This window comes from Leptidea sinapis, chromosome 1, assembly GCF_905404315.1.
Source record: "Leptidea sinapis chromosome 1, ilLepSina1.1, whole genome shotgun sequence".
Lineage (NCBI taxonomy): Eukaryota > Metazoa > Arthropoda > Insecta > Lepidoptera > Pieridae > Leptidea > Leptidea sinapis.
This window is the reverse complement of record NC_066265.1, coordinates 30864408-30882300: the sequence shown is the minus strand read 5'-3', so window position 1 is coordinate 30882300 and position 17893 is coordinate 30864408. Positions and strand designations below refer to the sequence as shown.

Sequence of the window (17893 nt, the reverse complement as noted above, 5' to 3'; positions counted from 1 at the left end):
TTAAGTCAAATTATGTAAACCGTTGTACATACCATTTTTGCGCCTTCTGCGTCTAGCCGACTCCTCCTCAGGTGATCCTGCAATTGCTTCCACCTTGCAAGACATGACTACAAGTCAAAGTCTAGCCTAATCGGCTTTCCGTTCTGTGGGCTGTGTTTCCGTTCCACTGTCACTTGACACAAATAGGCATATTTATTTATTTATTTATATATTTGGGCAACTAACAAATTACACTCTTAACATGCTTAAACTTAAAATATAATAATAATATGGATAAGAGTTAAATCACTTATAAGCTACCACAGCATTCATAATTTTTATTACGCTTATAGGAAAGTATTTATTATTATTATGATTTATTATTCAAAACAACAAACTTTTGAGTGCATTTTAATTATTACGCCGCATATGATGAAGAACTGCTCACATCGTTGGGATCATTCAACACTGCATTGTTGCGATTCTTGGAATACTTATAACGAGAAGAGTTCCGAAATTATTTAGGTAACCAAACTATAGAATGCAAATACATCATTGGATGGCGTAAAGCTAGTTTACAAGATAATAGCACACGAAGCTTGAGAGAAGAGACATCGCCAGCCTCAGTGATAGATTCGGCTACAGATAAGAGACATCAGCAATACCACAACAATCCTAGCTCTGTTAAAATAATAAAGAAAAATCCAAATAGACTATACTAGTAGTTCTAAGGACTGGCTTGTTGTTTGAGGCAGATTGCCATCCTCTTTCGTTAGTCTGCAGATAAAACTAATCCCGCCTGTACGAATTCTATTTATATAAAATAATAATCGTATTTATATCGTAACCTTTGTTTTTTGTAGACTTTATCTCCGCAACCGCCGGCGCTGCCTGCGTCAAGGTTACCGACGCCGCCCAACGCGAGCGGACAATATACATTGACAAAAATAGCAAACGCAGCGCAGAAAAAAATGAGGCAAATCAAACGTAACCTTACGAAAAGATATTCAGGTAAGAAAAAACAACAAAAAAAAGTTTCCGATACCGGGAATCGAACCCGAGCCTCCTGGGTGAGAGCCAGGTATCCTAGCCACTAGACCATATCGGATTGTACGTAATAGTTGATAATAACGCTTCTATTGTTTGATAAACTATTTAAATAAAAATCTCAAGGTTTTAATACATTATTACGATACAAGCTGATGCCCGCGAAATCGTCCAAATGGATGGACGCTATGATAAAAGAAACATTCTTTGCCCGCATCTAACGTGACAAATAATGTAGCCTATAAAAAAAAATTCAAATTGCAAATTTCTATATTTGATAGTAAAATATATATACAAAATTACTTATAATCTACTTATTAAAGCAATTTACAATTAAGCCTTATATATGTAGGTATCAGAAAACTTATTTCTACAACCCTATCTACGTGTTGGGGGATAAAACTTTATTATGCTTAAAAACTAATACATAAGGTTTGTGGGGGAAAATCCAGGAAACTGGGAACAACTGGCTATTTGCTATCAGAAAAATGTAGCCTATATGTTTTCTCGACCTTTTTTGAACGTTCATGCAAAAATTTTATTCAATACTAGTGGACCCTACAGACGTTGTCCTGTACATACGTCTTAAATTTGAAAAATCGGTCCAGCCGTTAGGAGGAGTTCACTAACATACACATGAGCAGGAGAATTATATTATATGGATGGAATTGAATAGATGCGTCAATAAATTCTCTCATAGAAAATATCTCATACAAAACAAATACATATAGGAAAAAAAATAATTATGGGTCCCAAATCGGAATAAAAACCATCCTATCTCTCAAGTGAACAGTGGGAGGCTCCTTTGCACCGGATGCCGGCTAGATTATGGGTACCACAACGGCGCCTATTTCTGCCGTGAAGCAGTAATGTGTAAGCATTACTGTGTTTCGGTCTGAAGGGCGCTGTAGCTAGTGAAATTACTGGGCAAATGAGACTTAACATCTTGTCTCAAGGTGACGAGCGCAGTTTGTGTGCCGCTCATAATTTTTGGGGGTTTCAAGAATCCTGAGCGGCACTGCATTGTAATGGGCAGGGCGTATCAATTACCATCAGCTGAACGTCCTGCTCGTCTTGTCCCTTATTTTCATAGAAAAAATAGTTGGACTAAACTGAATGTTTATCCCATTCAAATCCGTTCATTAATTTGGGAGTTCACTTGAAATAAACATCAGGAGTCAGGACATTGAATTTATATACTATATTAAGAAGATTATATCTGTACAAATATTACAATAATGTTCCTCTGTCATGTAATTCTATCGTGACAAAGGTAATATAAGGACAAAAAGTTTTAAATTTGGAATAACTTTACTTCGCGTTTATTACACAAGTAATGATTACCCTACACTTTGACAGTGCTTTTACGATTTTATTATTGAGATATGTGACTATTTATTGATGAGCACATAACACAAATTTTCTTTCTCATCACCACGATTTTCGCATTTTTTTAATATTTTTGCTTCTTTCCCTTATCTAAATATGTTTGTAGATTACAACTTATCAGTTAAGGCTTATGATATTACATCAGTGCGGATTTGAGGATCTCATATTTTGATGAAATACGCTTAATATCGCGTCAAATTTATTAATATTTATATAACATGATAATACATATATTTTGTAACGCCGTAAAGTATTTTTTTTTTGTTTAGTAAATGTAGTATAAAATAGTGCAAGTGGGCAAGATATTTTTTATACAGACTTCGTCACACTAACACTTAAATTTTTTTTTTTGTTCACAGTAGCAATGGATGGTAAAACCTTCATCAAGTCTTCAAATCAAAATGGTACCTACGACGTTCCAAAAAACCAAACAAAGACAAAATCACCCACATACGCTAATTATGAAAAGCCAGAGAACCAAAACGTATACAGCAACATCAACTTTGAAACCAAGCCAAATAAGACTGAGAATTCCTTGGCGAAAATCACGGGATCATTCAAAGATGAATTAAAGACTGTAATTGGGGAGAAGAAGGAGAAAAGTGGGGAGAAACGTCTGAGTACGGGCGAGAAGCGACTGAGTGGGGAGATTCCTCCCCCACTACCTGAAAAATCTCACCCAGAAAAGCCTACTACTCCGAACGAGATGAAAAAAGATGGCGGCACGTTATCGAGGAAGGCTTACTTGTCATTCAAGTCGAGATTTAGGCGAGCTACGTCTATGGCTGTTGACATCAACTCTGAAATACCGAGCGCTCTGAAGATTACCAACTCCACCTTCTATTTGACGGACTCTATGGATGGAGATTCGGGTTTCAGCAACTGGTGAGTAATATTTTTTTTGGATTAAAACTGAAATTTGTATTTATCACTATAAAACGGCAATTTCCTACTTACTTTCTTCCCTATTACAGACCCTATCTATATTATATCTATAATTCACAAGAAGGTCATTTATGCCTTTGTCTTTGGGATAAATAAGTATAGTTATATATTTTAGGAGCGGAAACATGATTAAGATAAATTTACTCTATAAAATAAAACACCAAACTAAATCAAAGTGCCATATTTTACCGTTTGTCTACTAAAGTCTATTTTAAGTCTAGTAGACTTGTATTGTAGGTATTTTAATAATCACACCGTTAAGCCATGCCAAAACAGTTTCAATGTTTGAATGCCCTACAGTCTACACGTTCACATTCTGCCAATAAAAGTGAACCTTGTTTGATGTACTAATAAGGTGTATATTTGTCCAGCAGCGACAGCGGTGCGACTCCGTCGGACGCCGCGTCCCCCCGGCGCGAGGGTACGCGTCTCCGGGCCGCGTGGTCCGAGTCGTCGCCGTGCTTGGCGCTCGAGCGACCCGCTGTGCCTCCCCCGCCCCCGCCCTCCGCGCACCACACTGACCTTAGCGCTGTCAACGAAGGTCAGATCTTATGACGTCATGTGCGTCACAGATCTGTTATTACTCCCGGCTAGGACCTCTAATGACATAAATAAGATGCTAGAGACATATTTTCTTAATTCGTGGCATTTACATCAGAACAGCATATTCAAATTCAAACATTTTTATTCAAAATAGGATGTGACATCACTTATTGAAAGTCAAAAACACTGCCACCTATTCCAAAAAGAATGCCTCAGGCCTGAGAAGAATGGGCGCAACAAACTCAGCGGGCTTTTTTTTTTCATCAACAAATATGTTTACAAAGTAACTAATATTGTACAATTAAACTTATTATTTAATAGCCTGAGGACGGTCGCTCCATTCCCAATCTGTGGTATCATTAAGAAAGTCATTTATACTATATAGTAACCACACAAACGTTTTTTAACAATTCTTTTGAATAACGTAATACTTTTGTTTTGAACATTTTCTGGGATCTTGTTTAAAAATATAAAAGAATATACATCGCCCCACAAAAGACTTAGGTACTAACTCGACTTAGTCGAGTAGAAGGCATAGAAACGTAAAACGAAAATAGAAAGAATAGAATAACTAGATAATTAAAACAAAGCTTTAAAATACCTACATGTTTTTATTCTATCATAAAAAAAATCTCGTCAGGTTTTCCAAACATTTAAAGATGAAAATGTAAATATATAATAATTAGTTTCACAGCCCTCATAATGTCAGCTCAGTTATGTTGTTGATAAAAGCCCCAAATTTAACTGACATACAATATATTCAAAAGACTTAACTTAAAAGAAGAATATGGAGAATGACAAGTAGAGAAATATTTTTATTTCAAATAATGGAATGCGATTATTGGAATAAACGAGATAATATAAAATTTGTGTATAGTTAAAGGAGGATGGGTAACTAAACTTTATTGAATAAAATATAATTACATTAACACACACAGCCAACAACTTTTTCTGGAAAAATAATCTTATCCATAAGTGTGTACATAATTGTTCGCGTACAGTACTGGTATAATTATAATTTGATATACGCGACTAAGACAAGCGACGGCAACAAAAGGCTCCTGAAGTAACGACTCACGACTCATCTCCTTTGTGTAATCATGTTTGTTATATCCACTGACGTATCCATGACGACGACAATATGCAAACGATATCTGACGTCACTAACATGGCGGTCGGTCCCCATTCTATCGTGCGGGGATGACATGATTTATTTATACAAGGAACATTTATGGCGCGAACAGAAAGAGGAGACCGTGTGTGCTTCATAGCTTATAAAATGGTGGATTTAATGCTTTCTGGTAAAGAAGACAATGTTCTAATTAATTTAACATAAGAGATGATATTTTGCTCCTTAAGTGTATTAATTAGGTTTAAGACATTTGGGATAATATTTTTAATTTTGAACAATATTAGGTAGGAAATATGTGATACTTATGTTTAAAATCCAAATAATTTTATTCTGTATTAATACAAGAACAATATCGGATTATAATTATTTTCTCATTTATGTTTATAAATTGTAAACCACATGTTCCCAGGCTCAACGTTAGACCGACTGGTCGTCGCCGTCATCTGTCGTGTGCAACAAATAGTTGAAACGATTCGAGTCGCAATCGCATGTCTTAGTCGCCTCTCTCAAATTGTACCTTTATTAGGTGTAAATTAATTAGATGATCAATAATTGTGTGAAAATGTATATCTGTTTCAAAATATGTATATTAAAGTTAGCAATATTTTGGGTGATATGAAGCAGGTTTATACAAATGTTCTCGCTTTCTTTCGAATGACTAAGTATGGTAAACTTTTCTACCTTATAAAGAAATACCGGTCAAGTCTGAATCAGATTTGCACACGAAAGGTTCCCATCGCACAAGATGATATAATTAAATACTTTTTGCAAAAGAAACATTTTTTAATTTGCATGGCGGCCATTTTGTATTTGCCTCAATTTTGATTAAGTAAAATCTCGTCAAAATGGCGGCTTCTAACTTTTGCGGGTTATAAGATGAGTGGAGTTTTTGTTATAGAGATCCCGTTGGTTCTCCAGCAGGTACTCCAGTATAGAATCTGTATGGTAATGATGCTCATAATAAGCCTTGTGGTTACAGTTGATGTCTTTTATTGATTTATCAAACGTAATTGAACACAGATTGATTAAGATCTCCGGTGACTGTAGCGAAGACAGCGCTAAACAGGTCAGGATCTCCGACCTACCGGTTATAACTTTTTAAATAACTACTTTAATTACTAAGTCTGGTGGGTTAGTAGATGCAAATCTCTACTGGATTCATGCACTATATACTTTTATTCCCGTGGCCCAAAATTTTATTAAAAATGTTTACTAAACGAGCAAATTAGATAATTGTGATTGTGCATTCGTGCTTAGTCCGAATATAATTAGGTTATACCCCGATAATCAACAAGTACTTACATTTATATAAATATACTATTAGCCAACGAAATTTTATAATTATTTTAACCGTTCCTCTTTTTGCAAAATAATAATAATAATTTATTTTTGACTAACCCGAAACAGATCGTACTATTGCAAAATCCAATTTGAAATTTATTTAAATCGAACTTTTTAATTATGCATTGTTATTAAATTACATTAAGTTATATATTTTACAAGCTTATCATAAGCTTAAGAATAAGAAATCTGCAATAATCTGTTAATTTGGAAAACAGGAAGGCTTGCCATTTACACAGTTCTATCCAATAATCACAAAATCTAAGAATACTTTTAGACTTGAAAAAAACCCTTTTGAAATACTTTTATTTGACATTAATTTTATAGTTGTCTTTATAAAAAGTTATGACCGGTAAGCAGAGGTCGGTTACGGTGTATGTCACAGCATGTATATGTTTGCACTGTCTTTGTTTCTGTCCATTGCATTTTTCATTACATTCACTTGTATCACCTACTCTGTACTTTTTTTGCTGTCTGTACTTATTGGTTGCGGTCTCCCTTCATTTAATATAAAATATTATTCTTTTCTATAAAATCTTACATTTACATAAGCATTCGATAGTTAATCTTTCGAGATCATAATAGTTTTGATACTTGAATAATTTCTTACTATAACTGTGCATTGTTAATCTTAATCATTTACGGCCGTTCCCAAAATTCAGTCTACCTCTTACTTGAGATAAAAATCGTAACGATCGTTGATTTTTCTGTTCCAATAAACTTATCGACGGCAACTCACCTTATCCGTACACGCTATCTGTCAATGGGACGACGTATAGCTTACCAGCTATAGAAGTTTGTATGGAAATTGCAATTCACGCGTCTCAATATAAGGCGATAAGAATGACTTATCGGGTATATTGGGACTGCTTCAGATTATTGACAGCACTTTCAGCATAATTACTGACTGTAGAAGGTAGCAATTTATCTCTATCTGTAGATAGTATATTGGGAACGGCCGTTATTGACTTGCGCTGTAATGATGTGTTGAACTTAAAATCACAAATCTAGAAATAGTTAAGTAATAGGATCAGCTTTATAACAGTGTAAACAGTATGGTGTAATTACTACACAAGTGTAGAATATATTATGATAATCTAATGCTTATATAAAAGCTTAAATGTTTCATACAATTTGCGCGCCATTGTGCGAACTTATGCATAATATGTTATGTGTGGGCGAGAGATCAGTGATCAGTCTGCCATTGCATAGCATCAGATGTGTTCATGCAATAATGTTAAGTGCACGTTTATGTTTCTCGTGTCATACATGTATATTATGGGCAGTAAGTGTATATTATATTGCATGTATAAGTGTTATAGAGGATCTTTGAGTGTTGAATAGAAACAAACATGTTTTGCCGTGAGTGAATCAAACCATGTTTGAAGGTTACTTTAAAGGAATTTAGATTCTTAACGCATCAAGAATTTGTAGGTCATTAGGTGGAAAACTATAGTTATTTAAGTGTTTGTATGTTTGTTGTCTCAGTTTACCAGTGGGAGGCTTCTTAACACCGGATGCCGTCTAGATTATGGGTACCACAACGGCCGATTTCTGCCGTGAAGCAGTAATGTGTAAACATTATTGTGTTTCGGTCTGAAGGGCGCCGTGGCTAGTGCAATTACTGGGCAAATGAGACTTGAGATCTTATGTCTAAAAGTGACAAGCGCAGTTGTAGTACCGCTCAGAATTTTTTGGTTTTTCAATAATCCTGAGCGGCACAGCATTGAAATGTGCAGGGCGTATCAATTACAATTAGCTGAACGTCCTGCTCGTCTCGTTCCTTATTTACATAAAAAATACTCAAGAGGCTTTTTCTATAGTTTCAAAACTGGCTTACTTGGCGTGACGACGCCTTACTTAAGACTCTATATAGATGAATAAATGTTGTATTGCCGTCTGGAATTCATTTGATTTTATTATTCAAGTAAAGAACCTAGTGTACAATCGATAATTTACGTACCACGCTTACGACATACGACTTACGTAGGTATTTAAATCCTACGCCGTTGCTAGACAATAAGGTCGTAAACGCCTTATAAAGAGATAACATTGAAACACCTCGTCGCGTCATAGATTACAAAATTAAATCTTTGAGATTTAACTAGTAAGTTTTTGGGTTAAAGATTTTTTTTATGGTTACTTATTTATAAATTTAAAATTGTTTGAAACCAATTTTTAGTTCTGCTTCGAGCTTGGTTTTGCTACAGATTTGAAACGCCAGATAAATTCATGCAACCCTTGGAATCAGGCTTTATTTAAATTTTGAAGCAACATTTTAATTCTCTATGGATCGATTCAATTCAGTTCGTCAATATAATATGTTGGTTTAAGTTAACTTAATGATGATGACGTTTCATAATGTTTTCTATTGACACTCAACGGTCCTCGCGCCAGTAGAGTGATAGTGATGCCAGAATGTATTAACAGAGTTGAAGCGGCTGTTGCCGACGTTGTCACGGAAGGATAAGGCTCCTCGGACCCGCACCTCGTGGTACGCCGAGTGCCTGACCGACGCGGGCACGACGTCCAACTCTGCTTGGTAAGTTATATTTATAAGAATTTAGCCGATGTATATCACCCATCAAGAGCTCTATTACCAATATCGAAATACGAAGTTTCGGTTGACGGATCGCACATTTTCCTATTACGAAAGTGTTTTCGGATCCAAAGATCGAAACGAAGTTCGCGATTAGACATTTTGTATTTCGCTTACGTGTCCCAAATTTACTTGACATTTACTTTATCGTTATTTGACATTATTATGATCGTAACTACAACTTCACTTTTTATGGTCACGCACTATTCGAATACGAAGTACTTTGGTAATAGGATTTAATTTGTAGTTCGTCGTTCTTTGGTTTCGGACCGAAACTTCTGCTGTCGGTTTTGGTAATAGGCCTCCAGAAATCTGTCCGTATCTTATTAACCCCCGACCTTAGCTGATAATTCAAATAGCTTTTTCAGCGTATTCAGTCGAAACTCTTGACTCAAAATAGGAGTGTTATTTGTTTAACGTGGAAGCTGCAAAACTAATATAAGTAGAGATTGTGATGCAATTTCCCTGTAGAGCTAATGTGAACTGTGAACATTGTTAAGATTTTTTTATTTTGAATTTATTTTACACTTGCTTTTTACAATTAGGTGAGATTGCAGTAGTACTTATGATTTGTATAGTGGCTTAATACAGTCCTGAGTAGTACTGTCTTACTGGCACCAATACCATGTTGTGATAGAAACTATTAGCTACAGCTCACTGCTAAAATCTTCCACAGTGATCTGACGTTATCAAGAAATGTTCATCCCAAAGAGATACAATTTGTAGAGTTACAATCACAGAAATAAATATTACTGTGGTTACAATCAAGTCATGTCCGATCGGCTTGATTCTTTGGCTTGCGTAGAGACGTGGGTTATCTCTGCATCTTCTACCACATATGCACAAGGGCTGTTCGGTTTGATACTAGCAACCGAATTCCACCACCAGAGGTTGCGTGAAACTGCCGTATTTCATACGCATCATGTTGCCGCCTGGCTTTCTACAACCGCACGTTTTGCTAAAATCTCTTGACTTGTCCAACTCTGTGGAATCAATCACACACACAGAACACACTTCCAGCTCAACTTGTGGTGTTGCGGATGTCAGTGGGCGAACAATCTATCACGTAAGCCTTTTGTCCGTTTTCTGCCTCTTATATAAAAAAAATATAAAAACATGAAATAACGTTTCTATAGGGATACTGGAATTCATTTTACGATATTGTTCGATACCAACGGCAGAATATCTTGTACCGACAGTTCGATTGCAACAAAAAAACTTGATTAAACAATAGCTGAGATTCTAGCTGATTATAATAGCAATAATTCCTCGCCTCAATCTCAGAACTCCTGCGCACGAGACGATCGATCCACGGCGCTGACTCACAAGCCAGTTTCTTGTACCACCGTTACCTTTGGCGCGAGGCACAGGCGATCGCGATCTAATTCTTGTGAGCTTCTAATTATACTATGTAAATTCTTTATGTAAATAAAGATTTGAAAAAAGTAGGAATCAGGAATATTACTAATATTAAATAATAATGAATAAGTAATTAGCTTTATAAGACCTCGTCTAACCGTCCCGACAAATTAAATGTTCTTCACGTAAAAATATTTTGTATACACTTTTGATTTGTTTGCTACAATTGGATGAGTTTTATAAATATTTTATGAGATGACTGTCGCATATTGAAAAGACTAGTATAACCAAGTTACTAAAACATGACTTGATATTAGGTAAAGACATTCTTTACGCCTTATTTCCCTTAATAAAGAAAGTAAAATTTGGTTATCTCTCGATTCGTTTCAATGTGTGCGTGAATCTTTTTTTGGCAATTTCATTGCTTACAACGCAGCAATAGCTTTACCTGCTAGCAAATTTGCAAAATTTTAAGTTAGTTCCTATTTCTTGGGTTCGTTGATTTAAATGCTTGTTTATATCCTTAAATCGCTGATGACTCGTCACTTAAAGCATACTACGTTAATTCATATGCTTAGTTACACAGTACAAGCAATACTGGTCATCAGTTTTATGAATTCACTCGGCAATGCTTCATCAATCCTGCTATCCGGACCGATATTTAAATTATGTTTTTAGTGTCAGTTAAGATTTCCGACATATTTTTTAGCTTAAATATTTATTTTAGCCTAGAACTTTTTTTTATAACTTATCTTATCTTAACGTAGAAAGTTGATCATTCAAGTTCATCATATTTTATCAGTGTGTGCCTTCAGTTATCATTAACTGTGGTAAGTTATAATTCTGACTTCCAATGGCTCATTTCCCAATAAATTAAAAAAAAAAACTTTTTTCCTTTAACCTGTGTACAGGGAGTCGTATCAGTTTGATATTCTCTTTATTTAAAAGCATTTATATTTATCATAATATGTAAAGCAATTCATTGTAATTATCTCAATGTAGTGTTTTTTAACAGAACAATTAAAAGTGAATTAAAAACAGTGTGTTATATAAATTAGCAAAAATTAATTTGCATATTATTTTGTACTATGTAATATGTTAGATGTGTTGCCACATTTAAAAAGTCATTATTTCAGCCAATGATATTTATCTATAGTATTTAGAAAGCACATGCTGCAACTACCGCATTTAGTTTAAATAATGTTTATTATTATATATTCTATTGTAATAATATCGGTTTGTTATGGCATGCCGAAAAATTAACTATTTTATAATTTTATTCTTATTAGATTTATAAAGCATCCAAATGTGCTCTTGTCCTAAAGGAGACGATCCTGGGTCATTGGCAAAATTCAACTAATTTCCAATACAGGCTCCAATCCGGTTACGAGACCGGCTGTTGAAGCCATCAAGCAACTTGAAGTTTGACAAAAACTGCATATTATATTACTTACGCTGATTTGATTACATTTTCAATAACCATGCTGTTATATTATATGTTATTAACTCGCACTTAGATGTCAAACGACAGTTGCAAAGATTCTATGAAGAACATCTTACATACAACCAACGTACCCTTCTAGATAAGCTGCATAAATTCAAAGTTCTCGAAAAATCTTTTTTCCACGACAAAGATGTAATGGTACGAAGTTCCTTTAACGATATTTTTCCAGGTTCATTCAGCATGGATACTTCAAAAACTGTCATATTTCGTCTAGAACGATAGGCGGCGGTGATAATGTTAGGTCTTAGATTAATTGGATTGGTCTCCGCTGCGCTGCAACTAGATACCGCACTAACAGATATTACGGCAACTATTAGATGCTTGTGTGCGTAGTATCTTGACACTCATTGGCATCTTTCAAATTTTGTAACTTATATACGTGTTATTTTACATTGAAATTAATAACATACAAATGACTTACTGATGATAGGTATGTGATCCCAGTGTTTTTCTTATTTTTCATAGTTTTTATTTTTACAAAGTTTTACTACGCAAACCCGGTATTTTAGTTTCAGTTATTATCAGCAAAGTTTAACAGATCATGTGGCACGTCAACGTCACACATTGTTCGAGACTGGCTCGAATACGCCCACTAGGGCATAGTATTAGTTGCCGTAATTTGCGCCTACGCCTGCGGTATCTAGTTGGATCGCAGCGGAGACCAATCGTTAATATAAGTGTGATTATAGTTTTATATCAAAATGTCGCAAACATTTCAAAAAACAATTCGCACATAGACCTTTTCTTCTGAAAGTGAAGTCTCTTAGTCATACATTTGTTACATTATCTACACCATGTCATTGGTTACAATGTCGATTATCGTTCAACATAGCTTTATTAATCTTTATAATAAAATAGGTGATAGCATTATTAAGAAGCATTTCTTATCAACGTTAAGCCGCAGGTAGTATATTATTTGGTTACCTTAAGATGCATTTCACACTAACCCGCTTATTCATAATAGTCTGCTAACTTAAAGCATTGCTAATTCTCACTCTGTCTTCTTCTATTGACCTAAGTCAGAATGAGGTAAAACACTCCTAAGAGGCTGTTTAAAGTTAGCGGACCATTATGAATAAGGGGGATAGTATTGGCACTATTATATTTTCTTTGGTATTGGTCCCAGTAAAAGACGAAGCCAATGTATTGTATCATAGTAGTCACTATCATCCAATTAAATAATAAGTGCTAATTTCGAAATAGGTCTGATTGATCTTCTTAGTTTTTTTTTTATGGTAATAACGGGACGAGACGAGCAGGACGTTCAGCTGATGCTAATTGATACGCCCTGCCCATTACAATGCAGTGCCGCTCTGGATTCTTGAAAACTCAAAAATTCTGAGCGGCACTACAATTGCGCTCGTCACCTTGAGACATAAGATGTTCAGTCTCATTTGCCCAGTAATTTCACTAGCTACGGCGCCCTTTAGACCGAAACACAGTAATGCTTACACATTACTGCTTCACGGCAGAAATAGGCGCCAGTGATACCAAATGCTACCAGTGGCAGAATGGTTCGTCAAATTTAAAGTTAATCAATGCCGGCTACGTAGATACAGAGTTCTTTTGTTACCGTGAAGCAGTATTTTGCAATTATTATAATAATTTATTTAGGTTTGAAGGGCGCCGTAGCTAATGGAATTATGTGGCTAATGAGACATGACATCTACTGTCTTATTAATAAACGCGATGTAAAGTTACCCCAAGTTTATAATTAGTTCTCCCTGTCGTGTAATTCTGTAGGTACAAAGGTAAGGACAAGAAGTTAAATTTGGAATAACTTAAGTTCGCGTTTATTAATAATACAATATCCGGACGACCGAGCCTTGCTCGGATTTTTAAGAATGTACAAAACTTGAACAAAAAAAAAAACTAATAGGACTTCTGGATTCGAACCGGGGTCTTCTACTTTCCTTATCACCCAATTTCCCATCTGAGCTATTAGTCTTGTGTATATTGGCGAAATTTACCTTTGTATTCTTATGTTATTGCAGCTGTTTTTCATTAAAACACGGATAAAAGCACATTTTTTAAGTTGAAACCTAGCTAGATCGGTTTATCGCCCCCGAAATCCCCTGTACACAAAATTTTATGAAAATCGTTGGAGCCGTTTCGGAGATTCAGATTACATCTTATATACATATATATAAGAATAGCTCGTTTAAAGATATCAGATAATATAATGTCTAGTGATGCTACATAGAATTTTTGTTTACATAATAACTTAAACTACTAATACGTAATAATGACCCGAGTTGATCTCTACTCTGTGGTCTAATGTACAGTGTAACACCCTGTTAGTCCGTCCATAGCTAATTAAAAATTAAAAAAAAAACTTAATATTTAACTACGTGTTGAAATAAAATTTCATGATTATAACCATCCTAGCGACACTAAGAAAAAAGCGATTCACTCGATTGTATGAAACGTGCAGTCATTGATAGATTGACAGATGACGGCTATAATCTTGTTAAAAACGGAGATAGCTGAAATCCTCTACTTTTTAAGCAACTGTTCGCTTTCAAACTTAGCCGAATTATACTTCATCGCCAATCGCCGTAGTATAATTACTACTATTTCATTACATATGACAAATGACTGCACGTTTCATACTAAACTTAATTTAAATTTTTAATTAGGCAATCCCGCCTCTTATTACGTAGTATTTACATCCTCTTTGATTATAACTAGAATGACATAATTTTCCAAGGCTTTTTTTAAATTCATATAATTTCACTATTTTGTAGTTTAGTTCTTAATTATATATTCCTGAGCAAAACAAATATATACTTATTAAGCAGATTCGAAAGTAAATTTAAATTATGCTGCAATTTTAATGATTGCATGCAAATTCATTACGTTATTATTTATAAATTCTAAGTGTTTCTTTCGTGGCACTTTGATCGAAACAGATAATATTATTACGACTTCCGGAAATTACTCATATAATATTACATCCAGTGGTAAAGAACCCTATACTACGGCGGTACCTACATATCACAATAAATATTTTTAAGAAAATATATTTAACAGTAAAATTTCGAAAGCATCATATAATGAATAATTCCGAAAACCTGTTATGTGATAAATTGATGTCTTTCCGAATCGAGATTTATTTTAATTAATTATGCAGTTGATATTTCTTTTGGAACGATATTTCCAAGCTGAGGTTTTTGCTATTTGGGATTTAAACAATTATAATTTTTTACTCGTTTTTATTAGCTTGGTATGTATCTGTATAAAAGAATCTTTGAACGTAATTTCAAAAAGCTTTGGATTGAAGTGAAACTTTGCCCACATTCGTGTAATTGATTGCAAGGACCGAAGACAATTTACCAGTGGGAGGCTCTTTGCACAGGATGCCGGCTAGATTATAGGTACACACACCGGCGCCTATTTCTTCCGTGAAGCAGAAATGTATAAACATTGCTGTGTTTCGGTGTGAAGGGCGCCGTAGCTAGTGAAATTACTGGGCAAATGAGACTTAACATCTTATTCGATTACGTAACTAAGCGTTTATTTGGGAACCCATGTAAGTGATTACGCAAACACGTCCGCAAATTTTCGAACCCATGTCTTAAAATCGGAAATTATATTCTATGTAAACGAAGGCTAGAAGCCTCCGTTTACATAGAATGCAAATATTAGAAAGAAAATTTAAAAATATAGAAAGTTTGTAAAATTTCTTGTATACTTTTAGGTACGCCGAGGCTGGCACTTACCCAGCTGGCAACATCTCGTCATCATCGGGTGCATCATCAGCGTCTCACCCAGCATCGCCGCTACCTCACTCCCTCTTCACCCACGAACCGCTTTACCAGTTCTACAACGCTGCTAAAGTTGAGGTATGTATTTAATCTATTTACTTAGATGGATTTGAATATGGAATTCATGAAAATTTGACGACCCCTACAGCCCAGTGACACTGACCCTGCTGAGCTAGGTAGGTGCAATCATTCATATGATGAATATGAATGTTTGTTTCCGAGTCATGGATGTTTATTTGTATTTTTGTGTGTTTTAGTAAGTATATTAGATTAAATATATCGTTGTCTTGCATAATCTTGAGTAAGAGTGTGTCAATATTATATTAAGCTAGCTCAATGCTCCACACTAATAATGCCTATCGATTTTTTATGCGATTTTGTATATTTATGCGTTTAGCGTCTATATTTTGCGTCGTAGACTACATTCAGCAGTAGGGGTTCTCTTATACAGGATGTCGGCTCCAAAGGCACCATAGCAGCGATGTTTTCTGCCTTTTTTATTAAAATAAGGGACGAGACGAGCAGGACGTTAAGCCGATGTTAATTGATACGCCCTACTTAATACAATGCAGTTCTTGAAAAACCCAAAAATTCTGAGTGGCACTACAATTGCGCTCGTCACCTTGAGAGATAAGATGTTAAGTCTCATTTGCCCAGTAATTTTACTAGCTACGGCGCCCTTCAAACCGAAACACAGTAATTTTTACACGTTATTGCTTCACGGCAGAAATAGGCGCCGTTGTGGTACCCGTAATCTAGCCGGCTTCCTGTGCAAAGGAGCCTACCACATATCTGATTGAGGTGCCTGATTTTGGTTTGAAAGGAGTCGTAGCTAGTGAAATTACTGGGCTATTAAGGCTTAACTTCTTACTCAATGTATCGAGTGCAGTCACGGTGTCTTCCAACTACACAACAAGCACTTTGCGATGCGCGATAAGATTCTTAGTAAAAAAATCTATCTCACTCGTACAATACGCGTGTGTAAGAGACAGAACACAGACAAATAGTAATTAAATTGTTGTTCAATTGAAAACTGAAAGTAAAAAATAAGCGCTAGAAATTGCTTGTCACCTTGAGAATAGCGACGGGCCTATTAGGCCAGCTGTTTCAGCAATAGTTACCAGTTGAACAATACGAAGTGATTAGTTATGACGTGTTTAGTCTGTGCTGTGAGCTGTAAGGTTTTTCTCGAAACAATAGACGCCGTGTGTTACGTCACATAACCACAAACGTTGTCGTAAGAGTGACACATATGTTCAACTTTACTGTTATTTATTAATTTAACATAATACAGGGAAACCTGGTTCAGTGTGACATCAAGGGACCTGCAAATTGGTTTCACTTATAGAGGTATTCCACTTACCCAGTGTCTCAAATATCCAGGTATAAATAAATATCTGTCTCATTTTTTTTATGAAAATAAGGGACGAGACGAGGGCGTTCAGCTGATGGTAAGTAGTAGCCCTGCCCATTACAATGCACTGCCGCTCAGGATTCTTGAAAACAAAAACTTTTGTGAGCGGCACCACAATTGCGTTCGTCACCTTCAGACGTAAGATGTTAAGTCTCATTGGCCACTAATTTCACTAGCTAGGGCGCCCTTCAGACCGAATCACAGTAATGTTTACACATTACTGCTCCACGGTAGAAAAAGGGCGCCGTTGTGGTACCCATAATCAAGCCGGCATCCTGTGCAAAGGAGCCTCCCAATGGAAAATTTATAGAGGGTTCCATTATTAGAGGTCAGAATACAGGTTATTACAGTTATAGAGGTGCGATTATTAAATCAAATAAAAAATAATAAAGATAAGATGCACATACAAAAGTGATAAACAAAAATATTCAAGCACGTTTTTTTATGATTAGTACAATAATATGGAAACAGAATGTATCAATTATAAAAATCTGTCATTTTAGTTTGTCTTTTGGAAGTATCAGCTATGAGATGTTTTTCACGTACTGATAAAGATTTTAGCCTTCGTTTTGACATGTATAGTAAACCAAAACTAAAACTGAAGGTCATTGAGGCAAATTACTTGCTAAGTTAATGCGGAATTTGCGGGTAGAATAAGAATAAGTAAGAAAGTAAACAAACATAAATCCTATTACTCCACAGCTGAATATCTAAGTGATCGGCAAGCGTGGGACTAGATTATGATTATTTTATTGCGATAGAAATGACTGTACAATATTGTATATTATTATTGAAAAGAACGCAAAAAAAAGAATGCTGGGAAAGTTTCTTGCGCCGCTTCTCCTCTCTCAGAGCGCCATTTGTTTCCGAAGCG

At 35.4% G+C, this 17893-nt stretch overlaps 1 protein-coding gene and 1 non-coding gene across 14 annotated transcripts in view; one reads left to right on the top strand and one right to left on the bottom strand.

Moving 5' to 3' along the window:
• The window catches only part of LOC126964417 (ephexin-1), a 132731-nt gene that overhangs the window by 103754 nt on the left and 11084 nt on the right, over positions 1-17893 (top strand). For 6 of the 13 annotated variants that reach the window (XM_050807514.1, XM_050811285.1, XM_050809749.1 and 3 more), the window contains 5 exons: positions 843-990; positions 2775-3300; positions 3732-3781; positions 8807-8918; positions 15539-15683. In XM_050807514.1, the coding sequence (XP_050663471.1) occupies positions 843-990; positions 2775-3300; positions 3732-3781; positions 8807-8918; positions 15539-15683 (981 nt within the window). Of the gene's footprint in view, positions 1-842; positions 991-2774; positions 3301-3731; positions 3902-7631; positions 7662-8806; positions 8919-15538; positions 15684-17893 lie in introns of those variants that run through there. The other 7 variants (XM_050811284.1, XM_050829072.1, XM_050826118.1 and 4 more) reach the window with 4 other exon arrangements.
• Trnae-cuc (transfer RNA glutamic acid (anticodon CUC)) lies at positions 1016-1087 on the bottom strand. Its single transcript has one exon. It is a non-coding gene; the product is annotated as a tRNA-Glu (tRNA).